The sequence below is a fragment of the Anopheles aquasalis genome, chromosome 3, assembly GCF_943734665.1.
Source record: "Anopheles aquasalis chromosome 3, idAnoAquaMG_Q_19, whole genome shotgun sequence".
Lineage (NCBI taxonomy): Eukaryota > Metazoa > Arthropoda > Insecta > Diptera > Culicidae > Anopheles > Anopheles aquasalis.
In genome coordinates, this window is record NC_064878.1 from 45,831,564 (window position 1) to 45,844,063 (window position 12,500).

Sequence of the window (12,500 nt, forward strand, 5' to 3'; positions counted from 1 at the left end):
ATGTCACCGTTTTAAGCCAATTTCTAAAGATTTTACACCCGCATCCTGTGACCAGCAGGGTACAGAGGAGGGGCTTGGAAACAGGAAATTGAATTTATCATTCTTGCGATGGGTGCGCGGTGTGATTGCTTGTCTCCCGTCTCGCTGTTGTCGTTGCCGATTACCGGAACGATGATGATGATGGTGATGGTGCTGGAACAATGTTTTGTCTGTTTTGTCGAACGTGAAACGTCTAAAGCATCCTAAAGCTGCCAGGATGGGCGTGGGTATTGAACTTCCGAAAACCAGCGAATGCGACCGAAGGAAGGAAGCAGCTGCGATGGACACAGTGTGACGTGGGTGGGCGGTTCCCACTGCACGGTCGTCGGATGTAAATTGATTTCTTTCATCTGATTTTTTTGTATAGAAGCAGGATGAAGGGCAGGGAAGTGGAGAGCAAGGGAAGAGAAGCACCGAGCACCGGAGTCGCCATTCAACGACTTCCATTACCCGAACCGAAAAAAACCGAAGCGAAGCGATCGACGCTTTATTGGTATTTAAATTGTGTTTATCTAGGAAATTGACAGAACGTGTTGGTCTCTGGGCTGACTGTGGGCAGCGATGGATGGAGGCAGATTGTTATGAGGGACCCGGTAATGGTGACGGTCGCCAAGCACCATCACGGTAATGTATCCATGGGCGGCGTTCCAGCATGCCAGCGCGAGCCATGAACGCGAGCCTTAGTATAATGACAGGCTTCCTCCTACACCGGCTCGTTGCCAGCGGTGATTGGCGATGGGATAGTGATAGCTTGCGATTCGTTTCGAACCACTAGCCCTCCCCGCTTTCCCTTTGTTATGGAATCCTTGTTATGCCTACCTGAATTGGATGCGTTGATGTGGAACTCGCACTTGCTGCCCTGGGCGAAATCGTACGAATCGGAATCAGCAAACAGAATGTCGACGTCCAGCTCGAACCCACGGTTCGATTGACCAGACTGTAGCGGTGCGGAGAAGGGGCTCGAATGGAACGCGATCAGCATTTCGGGTCCGCTGCAAAAAGCCAAATGACAAACCAAACCGAACGTGGATTATTAGGTTTCTTCCCGAAAATGTGTTGAACTTATCACGTACACACCGACGCCGGGCACACATATTTACTCATAGTGGGAAATGAGGCTGGAATGTGGTGGAAAGGGGGGGGGGGGCGAAAGTGTTGTACGGAATCGCGTAGACACGATGGCGGATTGCCTCTTCCATCGCTCTCTCTCTCTCTCTTCCCCTAAAACCACTAACTTATATTATCACCAAAATGAGAAAAGTTTTCTGGCGCACTTGGCGCACAAGCTCGCATGCACGCACACTCGCGGCTTCGGTTACGAATGGACGCGTGATGGCTTTCCAGGATTACAGTCACTTCAAACACCACACCGCGCGCCCGCCGCCACCGCCTGGTTGTGCTTGGTTCTGTTGAATTATTTCTTATGTTTTGTGCCATGTTTTTGTTGCGAACGCTCCGATAAGAATGCGTTCCCCGCGACCCACCAGGGCTGGCACAGTTTGGAGTCGTCGTTGTGTCGAATACGTCCGTTCTGTTTTTCGTGGGAAAATGCGCTGAGCTTGAAGTACCTCTGGTGGCGCTCACTCACTCTCTCTCTCCCTCTCTTTTGCTGTATTTGTCGAGAGGCCAAAATGAAACTTCATTCAGCTGTTCGCGTTTGTTGTGCCACGGCTACAGTGGCGGCTAACAGAGATATGGTATATATCTGATTTTTCTTCTTTCTCAAGCCGGCGATCCGCCGCAGCTGGAAAGATGATGGAAATGAGAACCAATGCCACCGCCGCCGTGCCCGGGGGTTATTTAGGCCAGAGGAACTCGAAGGCAGAGTCGTCGTCGTCGTCGTCGTTGTGGAAGCTGTGAGTGGAATTACACAGGCAATCGCTAATGAAATCCATAGCCAGGCACGATTCGCGAGCGTAACGTAAGCCACGCCGCACACCGCCATAGAATACGTGCTGAATCTTGGCGAAAAGTTTTCCAGCGCTTCGCTCATACCTTCCTTTCAAACCAGAAGATCCTCCCCCATCTCATTTCCCATGAAACGACCGTGCCACTTGAAACAGTTTCCCCGAAAAAGCGCCGGTAAAGTCTTAGCCAGCGTTCTAGCAGAGCAGATCTGCAAGCGAACGAGTTCCAAGATGTTTTCCATTATGTCTTCTTTTTCTCCTTACGTGAATGTATGATTCCATTCCGTCCACCCTCTGCTGGAGAACGCAAATTTGCACGATTCGTTGCTCGTTCCATTCAGTGGTATAAGTATGTTTGTTTGTTTGTTTATTGTTGTTCATCGGCCACGAATTGGCTAAATGAATTGAATAGCATGGAATAACTAGATACAATTTTTAACAATCGTCAAGGATTAAAACAACGAAGTCGCTCTTTGAACTTGGCCATGGTTATGTTATAATCGAACTGCGACGACACAGAATTGAAGGAACGAGACATGGCCGCCACGGGCTCAAATGACGTATACACATTTTTGAACTTTTGCACCGCAAGGGAGCTCTGTTGTCTGGAGGTACAACGTGGAACAGAGAAATGTACTCTTCCTAGTAGGCCCGGCGCATCTATCGTTCCTGTCAATAGCCCCGCAATAAACAAGCATTGGTGGTTTCGGCGACGCACCGCCAGTTGTTGTAGTCCGAGCAGCAAGCAACGCGACTTATAGTCGGGCAGGTTCATGGGGTTGTCCCAGCGTAATTTGCTGACGGCGTAGCGCGAAAACTTCCGTTGAATAGCCTCAATACGTGCGATCCACGACTCCTGGTACGGTGTCCACACTATGGAGCAGTACTCCAAGGTTGGCCTAACTAACGCACAGTACAGGTTTCTGACACACATAGGGTCCTCGAATTCACGCGTCATCCTGATGAGCAGACCTAATGATCTATTGGCGCGGTTAATGATGTCCTCGAAGTGTCTTTGGTATGTAAGCTTGTGGTCAAGAGTAACTCCTAGGTCTTTGACGAAATGGACCCTCCTGACAGCCGTGGTCCCCGCTCGGTAAACAAACGAGAGTGGGATTAACGCCCTCGTGAACGATATCACCATACACTTATCTGCGCATAAAGTTAGGCAGTTACGGACACACCATTGCCTAAACAAACAAAACACACGCTGAAGATCCTCGCAGTCGTCTAGATTTTTTACCGGATAGAACAGTTTGACGTCATCTGCGTACATAAGAAAACACTTATCAGGAAGCACGGAGGCGATGTCGTTAATAAATATCACAAAGAGTAACGGACCAAGTGTGCTCCCCTGTGGGACGCCGGAGGTGCTGTGGAACGGCTCAGAAAGTGATTGGCCAAATTTCACTCGGTACTGCCTTCCAACGAGGAAGGATCTGAGCCAACCAAGGACTGCCTCTGAGATACCCAGCCTTTTTAGTTTTGCGAGAAGCGTATTGTGAGATACGCTGTCGAAGGCGGCTTTCAGGTCAGTGTAGATGCAGTCCACTTGGCTCCCTCTGCCCAGAGTAGTCATACAATGCGAAACAAATTCAACCAAATTTGTAGCCGTAGACCGCCTGGGCAGGAATCCGTGCTGTGCCGAGCACAAATACTGTTTGCTGGCATGAAGAAGACCTCTGTGCAGTACGATTTCAGTAAGCTTGGCACAAGCACAAAGCGACGTAATCCCACGATAGTTAGCGGCAAGTTGTTTATCCCCCTTTTTCCAGAGTGGAACCATCCAGGATATCTTCCAAATTTCTGGAACTACAGCCTGTCTGAGTGATAGCTGGATCAGTCGGGTAAGGTGTGGTGTGAGCGATGGACACCACTTCAGCACCGCTGATGGTATCCCATCCGGCCCGCCGCTGTAGCTGGACTTGAGCTTGAGCAGGGCCAAGTTGACAGAGCGCAGGTCTACCTCGATCGCTGAGAGTGATATGACATCCGCTGGAGTGTGATTTAATGCCAAGACGACGTCATGGAGCGGTGCATCGGTGACAAAAGCCTCACGGAACCGTGTCGCGAAGGCTTCAGCTTTCGTGACATCCGTGGTAGCCCGCGAGCCGTTGTGTAGAATGTCGCAAGGCTCGGCACGAGAGCGACGCCTAGAGTTAACAAAGCTCCAGAAGGCCTTCGGATTTCGGGTGAGGTTCCCCTGCATTCTGCGTATGTAGCCATGGTACAGCATACGGTTGAGGGCGCGATAGGATCTGCAGCAGAGGATGAAGGTCGAACGGTGGACTACAGTGTAGTGCTTCTGGAGATTTTTTCTAGCGCTATTCTTGCGGTTTTTCAGCTTAGCAAGTGACCGGTTCGACCAAGGTGGGGATCGACGACGTTTAAAGCGCGGAACGGTCGAGTTCAGAATACCAGTCAGCGTTTCGTTGAATTGTGTCACAGCAACATCCACAGGGATGTCCGCAACATACAGGAAGCTCCAGTCGACACGAGAAAACAGAAAGTTAAGCAGTTCGTAATTCGCTCGCTTGAAGTTAAGACCTGGCGGCGATTTATCTTTGATGTAGTGTGCGTTATGTTGCGGCAAGATGCTGACGGCCAAGGGGGGATGATGGTTATCGACTTGTACCAGAGGATCATCCATGAATTGCACTAAGCAAAACGGAGCCGCCTGGTCGTTTGCGAATATTAAGTCAAGGCACCGTCCTTTTAGATTCAGTATCCCGTTCAGCTGCTTGAGGCCATGGAACGCGACTAGGTCCAAAAAATCATTGTGGCCACCACTTTGTGTTGCTGGCGCATAGTGCGAACTCATTAGATGACCCGTATACGGTGACTGAGGAGTGGCCCGGAGCTCCCAGGTAATGCTCGGTTGATTAAAATCACCAAGCAAGAGTAACTGGTCTTTGAATCGCAATGAATTCGCGATCTCAGCTATTGAGCCAGAAAGAGCCTCGATCGTATCGCGACTCAAGCTGAGGCGAGGAGGAAGATATACTGCTCCAACAGTGAGTGGTCCATTTGTCCCGAACACGCGCACCCACACCTGTTCAAGTTGCGCATTTGACAGGACGATCTGCTGTGAGCGGAGGCGGGATGCGACAGCAATCAGCACACCACCACCACGAGAATACTCACTGTTGTGAGCGTTGCGATCGCAACGATAAACGGAAAACGTGTCGACGACGAACAAGGAGCTTGGAATATCGGCATCCAGCCACGTCTCGGTAAGAACATAAATATCGTAGTCAGCAGAGAGTAAGCCCAACCGGAGCTCCGTCAGTTTGGTGCGCAACCCACGCGTGTTCTGGTAATAGATGCTCAGCCCGTTACCATTTGGCTCAGATCCGAGTCGGCTCAGGCCGTTCGAGGGCAAACAAATGCGATGCTTTTGGGTTAATTATTCAATTGGTGCTGTGTCTATGTGTGGTACACGGAGGCATGCTACTTACCGTGAGACGACACGCGGTAACCAGTCACCGCCGCAGTATTTGGCTAGGACGGGATCGTTCGTGCTGCTGCCATCGTAGAAGATCAGATGATCCCGCTCACCGGTACAGTCCGACCACGCCCGTACGGCTCGGGACGTTTTGTTTAGGCTCGCGATGGATCTGAAAGAAAGGGAAGAAGGAGAAAAGGAATGAGAATGTTATCAATCTTCGTGGCGATAATTTCGTGGGAGTAATTTAAATGAAGCTGGAAAGCATGTTTAATGCTGCCGGATTTGTGATTTGTGCAGGCAAACGTCCAGTGACTTATAGACAAAGGAAAAGGGTTCAAATTGATTGCCATAACTTGATTACTGTAGCTGGTTAAAGTTTGAGATTGGACCAATGTTTTGATATGATAACGTTTATGTTTTAAGTTTGATATGGTTTATTTTAAATGGCTTAAAATCATTTATGCACACTTAATGTTTAGGTTTACATCGATTGCGATGCAAAGAAACCCTGATTCCGCTTCTTAATAAATACCTTAATGTTAAAAGTAATCTCGAGAGTGCAATTTATACTTTGAAATAAAGCTTAATCGAACGATTTCAATTTCTATTACAAACCCCCAAAGGTATGCAATTTTACCGGATACCTGGCGCCTCCATCACCGAGTTTTGGCATCGCCGCTACATCACTTCATATTTCTGGCTCGGCTACCAGTTTTGAAATTGCATTTACCCCTCTTACCACGAACACCGACATCGTTTGGGCTTGGGTGCGTAAAAGACAAATTTTATGCAACTCCATGCAACTCCAAATTTTGTCGCTGAATGGCCCGCGGTCTGGTCGATACTTAACGTGCTTTAGTACGTAATGTAATTTCAGTGACATGTTCAATTACATTACATAGAATAATTATAAGAATTCTACAATAATATTTCTCCAAACCAGAGCAATTAGCAATCTGAATCATTAATGTTTAGAGCAAGCAACATGAATTATCAGAATACCATTCCAAGAATTCTGTTCCATTCTATTTTCGGTTTCCAGTAAATTTGATTCCAATATGTTTACTATCCCTGAAATTCCACTATTACACCTTCAACACATTGCATCAGATTCTCCGAACATGGCGTTTCATGTTTCATCCAACAGTCCATTTCATGCAGCTTCCCGGCAATTATTTCTCAGAAACAGTTTCGGTTCTGGCGCAGTTCTGACGCGACTGTATGCGACGTCCTCCATCCGCTTGTATGCCGTTCATGGTGCCGTTTCCACATATCACCGGTTCAAGGCACGTGATTTAACCAAATGGACTAAAAGCGACTTCCAATGTTTTGCCATCGCGTCCGCCAATCTTGCAACCCCGGTTGAACCATTTGCGCCAGCAAGAAGGCACATCGCAAATAGGCAGTTCGGCAGTGAAGGCCCTCAGCGGCACAATTAAGCACAACATGGAAATGAAATTTCCGGCCACGACACTGCACCGGAACGACGACGCTGACGTTGTGTTGTTCTGGACCGGTCGTTTCATTCTTGTCCCGAGAATTCCCCCAGGGCGTTACGTTCGATGTTTTATAGTCCGTTACCCGTTCGGGATGATAGTTGAAATAACAAACAAATCTGTTACTAGCACGGCGCGGATGCCGATGTTACCGGAACTGCTGAACCGAGCCCTCGAGGAACCGACCTTAACGAACATTCCCGGATGCGGCGGTCGAAAGGTCGACAGCAAGGCAGCCACGATGGCATTCGAACTCAATCCTCCAACCCCGGATGGTCCGGGAAATTCCGGAAACTTCCGGCTTCGTTGACAGGATGATTTCAGAGCTTTTCAGCCACATCACAAAGGTGCAATGCAACCGGTGCAACCGGGGGATGGTCCGGTCCGTTCGCAGTCATCGAAAAGTTTTAATGAGGATCCGGTGGCGACCTGGTATCCGCCGGGGCTTCTCTATTTGCTATTAGCCCCCAAAATAGAAACAGTTGCGGGATCCGGGAAGTCCACTAGGCTGTCTGAGTGAACGATGGACGTCATCTTTGTACCACCCACTAGCAGTGGAAGCTACCAGTAAGCTCACAACAGGATTACAATTAAAAACTTCCGCTTCGACCACGAGATGCGATTGCAACGGTGCTGACGCTGGCATGTAACCGGTTTTAACCGATTGCAACCGGTTGCGTAGAGCGAATAAACATTGATTTTTCTCCGGAAAAAAACCCACATGAAACTGAACAAGCAAACGGAACCGTGTAACCACAGGTCAGCCAACGGGCAGACAGAGCCCCCGTTTCGTTCGAGGAACACATTTTGGGCTACACCCCGGAGTCAAACAGTGCAGTGACAGCCAATTACTGGAGGATCCGGCAACCGGTACACGTGGTTCCATTGGTTTGGCAAAACGGTTGTCGAAACTCAATAAACACACGATTTGCCGTAGCTCGTGGATGGATCACTGGAAAACAACTGGAATGCATCTCGCCCTCCTATCTCCTCCTCCGTCACGGTGAAGCAGAATCAACGTAGCGCATCGGCAACTAATGTAACCAAATAGTGTGTGAGAATTGAAAAGCGAAACGCTAGACAGTGAATTGCCGACGTGTATGTGAGTTTTTGGGGGTGGGAGTATGTTATACATGTGCCTGGCTGGCTGGCTGGCTGGCTCTCTGGCCAACCACCCGCAAAAACGGAACGGGAACAGCTCGAAACCGCGCTCCCGCGAACTAGCAAAACTTTTCTCATAAACCAATCCTCGACAAAGTCGCGTGCCGGCGCGCTTGCCAGGGGCAGAAGCTGGCGGGCTGCTGATGCTGAGCCAGGAATTTCGCTTCCTTACCGTCGCATCGTACCGCACCTTTCGGCATTTCGCCGGGAATGCTTTACACGACCGCAGACGCGTCGCAGCAGCACCAACTCACCCCACGCCGGGAGTGCGAACGCACGGAACTTCGCATGTGGGGAGATGGAAGGGGCGAGGTCCTTTTTGGCTGTGGATTCCGGATGTGTGTGTAAGGGGGAAGGAGGAGCAGAAACAAAAAAAAAAGAAACGGAGGGAAAAGTTGCTGAGCTTGCAGAGCATTCGTTCGAAAGTCGAGCTGCCGCCAATGGCAACCCCGTAGCCAGTGGTAAGGGGGTGGCTGCTACTGCTGCTGGTACCACCGGAAGACAAGTGGAAAACGATTTTCACAAAATTTATGCTCACACCAGCCGAATCGTTGGCAGAATCCGGTATCGAGTGTGAGTGCACAGAGTCCTTAGTGAGAGAGGGAGAGAGAGACGGCGAATTGTAGTCAGCGTGATTCGAGTGAAATGGGAACCACGAAACTAGTTTCCGCTTTTTCCGCACCTCCGCACCCCTGCGAAACCGACGCTGCGCTGAACGTTAATAAACAATTGTTGGTTTTTTTTCCTTCGCCATTCTTTCCGCTGCTTTCTTGCCAACGTTGTGCCCTTCCTTTTTTTCTGTTCAAGTGGAAATCGTTCAATTCCCTTCCTCTCTGGCTCTATTTCCATCGGTAGTCGTGGGTTTTTTGGTGGATGCATTGTGTGCTACACTGCATCTCGGTGCTCGAGTGGTCCGTAAACAGGAAGCAGCAGCAGTAGCAGCAGCAGTGCTCCAGTTTCCAGTTCGTGTAAGGGAGTAAATGTGGTGCAAATGTGTGTGCTCGCTGGTGGTGGTGTTGGTTGGCTGGGCCACTAAATTATGGCAGAATCGCGCGAGGTGAGGTTTGCGCGAAGTGAGCGAAATTACATAGTGTCTACATGTTCATAATGACTGGGTTGTTTGGGAACGGAAAGGCGCGGAGTAACGCCATTTGAACGACAGCGTCAGGAGCGCACTCCTGTGCTATGCCGTGTGGGTGAGCGTTGGTTATGCAAACTTTGTTTTTTTGTGATTTATGATTATTGGAAAAAAACGGGCGCACGATCGAAATCAGTTTCGGTTGGGAATGTCGGTAACAAAACGAGGCGGTCTTGATAGAGGTGGTGATGGTTCGTGCTAGCTGTTAGTTGTTACGTGTTGCCGATTGGCAAATTACATTGGGCACAAGCAGCAACAGAAGCGACAACTAGAGGTAGTCGGTAATGGTTCTTGTGCTTTTTGGGGTCCTCTCGGTAGATAGTTATTAATGTGTTGAATGAACGATGCAAGTAACTAGGGATCTATTTTGTGAAGAATTAATGGTAGTCAGACGTCATGTTGGTTTAGCTAAAGAAAAGTATTTATGTTGATATCGATTTGATTTGTATGGGGCATTCCCTACCGAACCATCAGATAACAATAATTCGATGATACTCCCTTCATGATGATGTATTAGTCTTTGTAGCAATAGCTCGCGAGGATTGTTGTTATAATTTCATGACGATTATTCAATTTTAGGGTTTCTAATTATTTATTTAATTTTTATAATTGTTGCAGTAACTATTAAACTTACAACAATGTTAGCTAACACACAGTTTAAAATGTATCAAACGAAATGCAACATTCCATTAAGGGAGGACTTCGGTATCCTTTCAAGAGTATTTTGTAAAAGTTTTGGATCAATCGAGGAAAAACTGACAAAGATACAGATTTTTGAAAATCCGCGTTTCATACAAGGCTGCGTGCAGCTCGCTACTTTGAGAAGCGTTTCCCTACACCCACGTTTTCAAAGTCGGTGCCCATCGTACCGTAAAAACTACTGGATCGATCGATTCGAATTTTTTAAAGCATAATTTGTACACTCTTTGCTAGGTAACTCCGTCGAGATATCATTAAAATTGTTGATTTTTTTTTTAAACAAATCTGTAAAGTTAGGTTTTTATGGCAGAATCGTAAAAAGCATCACTTTTTCAACTTAAAAAATCTGCCAAAATCGAAAAGTTGGAATATCAACAAAAACTCTGTTCCTGAAGGCCTTGAAAACCAAACCAAAGAAGCTACATAACTAACACCACCCAAACGAGATGAGTTTATGGCCATGAGCCTCTCATTAGTACCCCCACGGAAACGAAATCAGTACCCCCGGACCAAAGTTATAGAAAATGGAGATAAAATTTAATTTCCAAACCACCGCGCGTGGAAACTCTCATTGCCCCCTTCACCACCACAGCACGAACCATCCCATCAACTGCTCTGCGATTGCGAAAATCAGCAAAGCCTCCACCATAATCTTACCTACAAATGGGTATTTCTGGAGGTCCGTGCATCCGCGAGAGGGGGGTCCATCGAACCAGCTCGTGATGTTTGGCTCGTGATTGGCATTCATTGCAGAGCATCGGTTTTGTGGCAATAAGGTACCACCGCCATGAGAAGAAGAAGGTGGGTGGGCGCCTGAAACTCTCGCACCAATTTTGAAATCATTCACTCCATAAACTCGATCCCAGAGTGCCATGCCGTGACCTGGCATGCCGTGGCGTGTGTGTCTCTGTGGGTGTGGGGTGTGGATCTGATCATTACTTCCCGAACGTGTGCTTCCCCCTGGCGCCCCTGACAACGTAACCACACCGCCACGGAGCGGTGAAGTGGAAAAATAAAAGCTTTCCACCGAAATTCCGATTTCGATTTGCCCGTTTCCCCTTTTGCTCCCGCCCCGGACCTGGACCGCTGCCTGTCATTTCGCTGACCGAAAATTCCTCTGTTTACTTGGACCTACGCCAAGACAGAAAGCGGGACCGAGAGTGGCTAGTGGCTGCCTTGGGGGTAAATAAACCGCAGAAACGAAACCGGAAAACATCCCTTTTTCGGTGCTTTCGGGCCGTTGTTTCGAGCGCCAAAAGCCGTTCCCACGGACACGAACACGTCCCGGGGTCCGGGGTAAAGTACAGTGGCTCAGTTCATAAATTAGATATTTTTATCGTCACCCGTTTATCGTCGCTACTCGTCGCCGTCGTCGTCGTCGTCGCTGTCGTTGTCGTTGTTGAGTGTGTTTATGCGGTGTCTCGTTGTTCCCGGTCACCACCCCATAACCTATCTCCAATCACAAACACCAGCCACAAACGGAGCGAACAGCGGATCGAGGAAATGGAAACCGATTTCCACGAGGCAACGTGGCGGCGAATGATTCTCTTCGTGAACTAACACCGCGACTAAACGAAACGAACCGGAATACACGTCGGTTTCGGAGCGGCATTTTCACTCACAACAACCGTTTCCGTGAGTAACGACAGGAGGCAACGAAAGCCTTGTTTGCCGCATTCCGCTTTTCGATTTTCATTCCAGCGATGAAGTTGTTTCGAAACCGAATGGAGGAGAATTGGAACGCCTGACGCCAAAAACTTGACCATTGCTCTTGTCTCTCGCTTGTAATAGTTGCTTCCATGCGGAACCGGAAATGCGAAATGGTGGGCGAGTGGGTGGCGGTTTTTAAAGGAAAGTACGAGAGGCAGGGTTTCCGCAGTAAACCTCGCTGGTAACGAGGTGAATCCCAGGGCCCCGGGCTCAATGAACATCCCGTAAGCGTGCCCAACGCCGGAAGAAAGGGAGAAGAAATAAAAAGAAATAAAAAAAAAACACCGGAGTTTTGTTCCATTCTGTCTGCTGCCGCCTTGGCAAGGTTTGCGCTTTGTTGGCCGCTTGTCCGGACCGCGCTGGACCGAACTCAACGAATGAATGATTTATGGTGGGCGGCGGACGGGTTCCTGGCGTCTTTCATTGGGAAAGGAAGGACAACGTAAAGACAGAATACGTGCACAATAAGTGCATTTCTGATAAATGCGATCCGCCTTCAGACGGCGGGGAAAGCCAGAAAGTGTCTCCCACTTCTTCTTCTCCTTCTTCTCCTCCTGAGCCACGTCACGCCTTCAGACCCCGTAAGGTTCTTGAGACCCACCGGATGGCCGGCCCTGGTTGGCCGGCTGTGGCTCGATTCTAATTAAAAGTTAGCAAATAGTTTTGACCGAAGCTCCGGAGCTCCGGTGGCAGCAGGCTGGTGGCTGGAGCTTGAAATAAAGTTTCCCGATCGATAAGAGGAATCTCTTTCTGTTCTCGTGGCCCGCGAAGTGATTTACGCGGGATGTAGCTACGGGTACTTTGCGGGCATGGTTTTATCATTTCACCGTCGCGATGGTGGAAGCGGTTTTTGTTCCAAATTTTAGTGCTTTTCGCAACCGCGTGATAAGCGCATTATGGGG

The 12,500-nt window shown here is 48.8% G+C and overlaps 1 protein-coding gene across 2 annotated transcripts in view; it reads right to left on the bottom strand.

The window, feature by feature from the left end:
* The window catches only part of LOC126575924 (uncharacterized), a 106,906-nt gene that overhangs the window by 6,475 nt on the left and 87,931 nt on the right, over nt 1–12,500 (bottom strand). For both annotated transcript variants that reach the window (XM_050236944.1, XM_050236945.1), the window contains 2 exons: nt 5,405–5,563; nt 859–1,031 (listed from right to left, as the gene is read on the bottom strand). In XM_050236944.1, the coding sequence (XP_050092901.1) occupies nt 859–1,031; nt 5,405–5,563 (332 nt within the window). The remainder of the gene's footprint in view (nt 1–858; nt 1,032–5,404; nt 5,564–12,500) is intronic.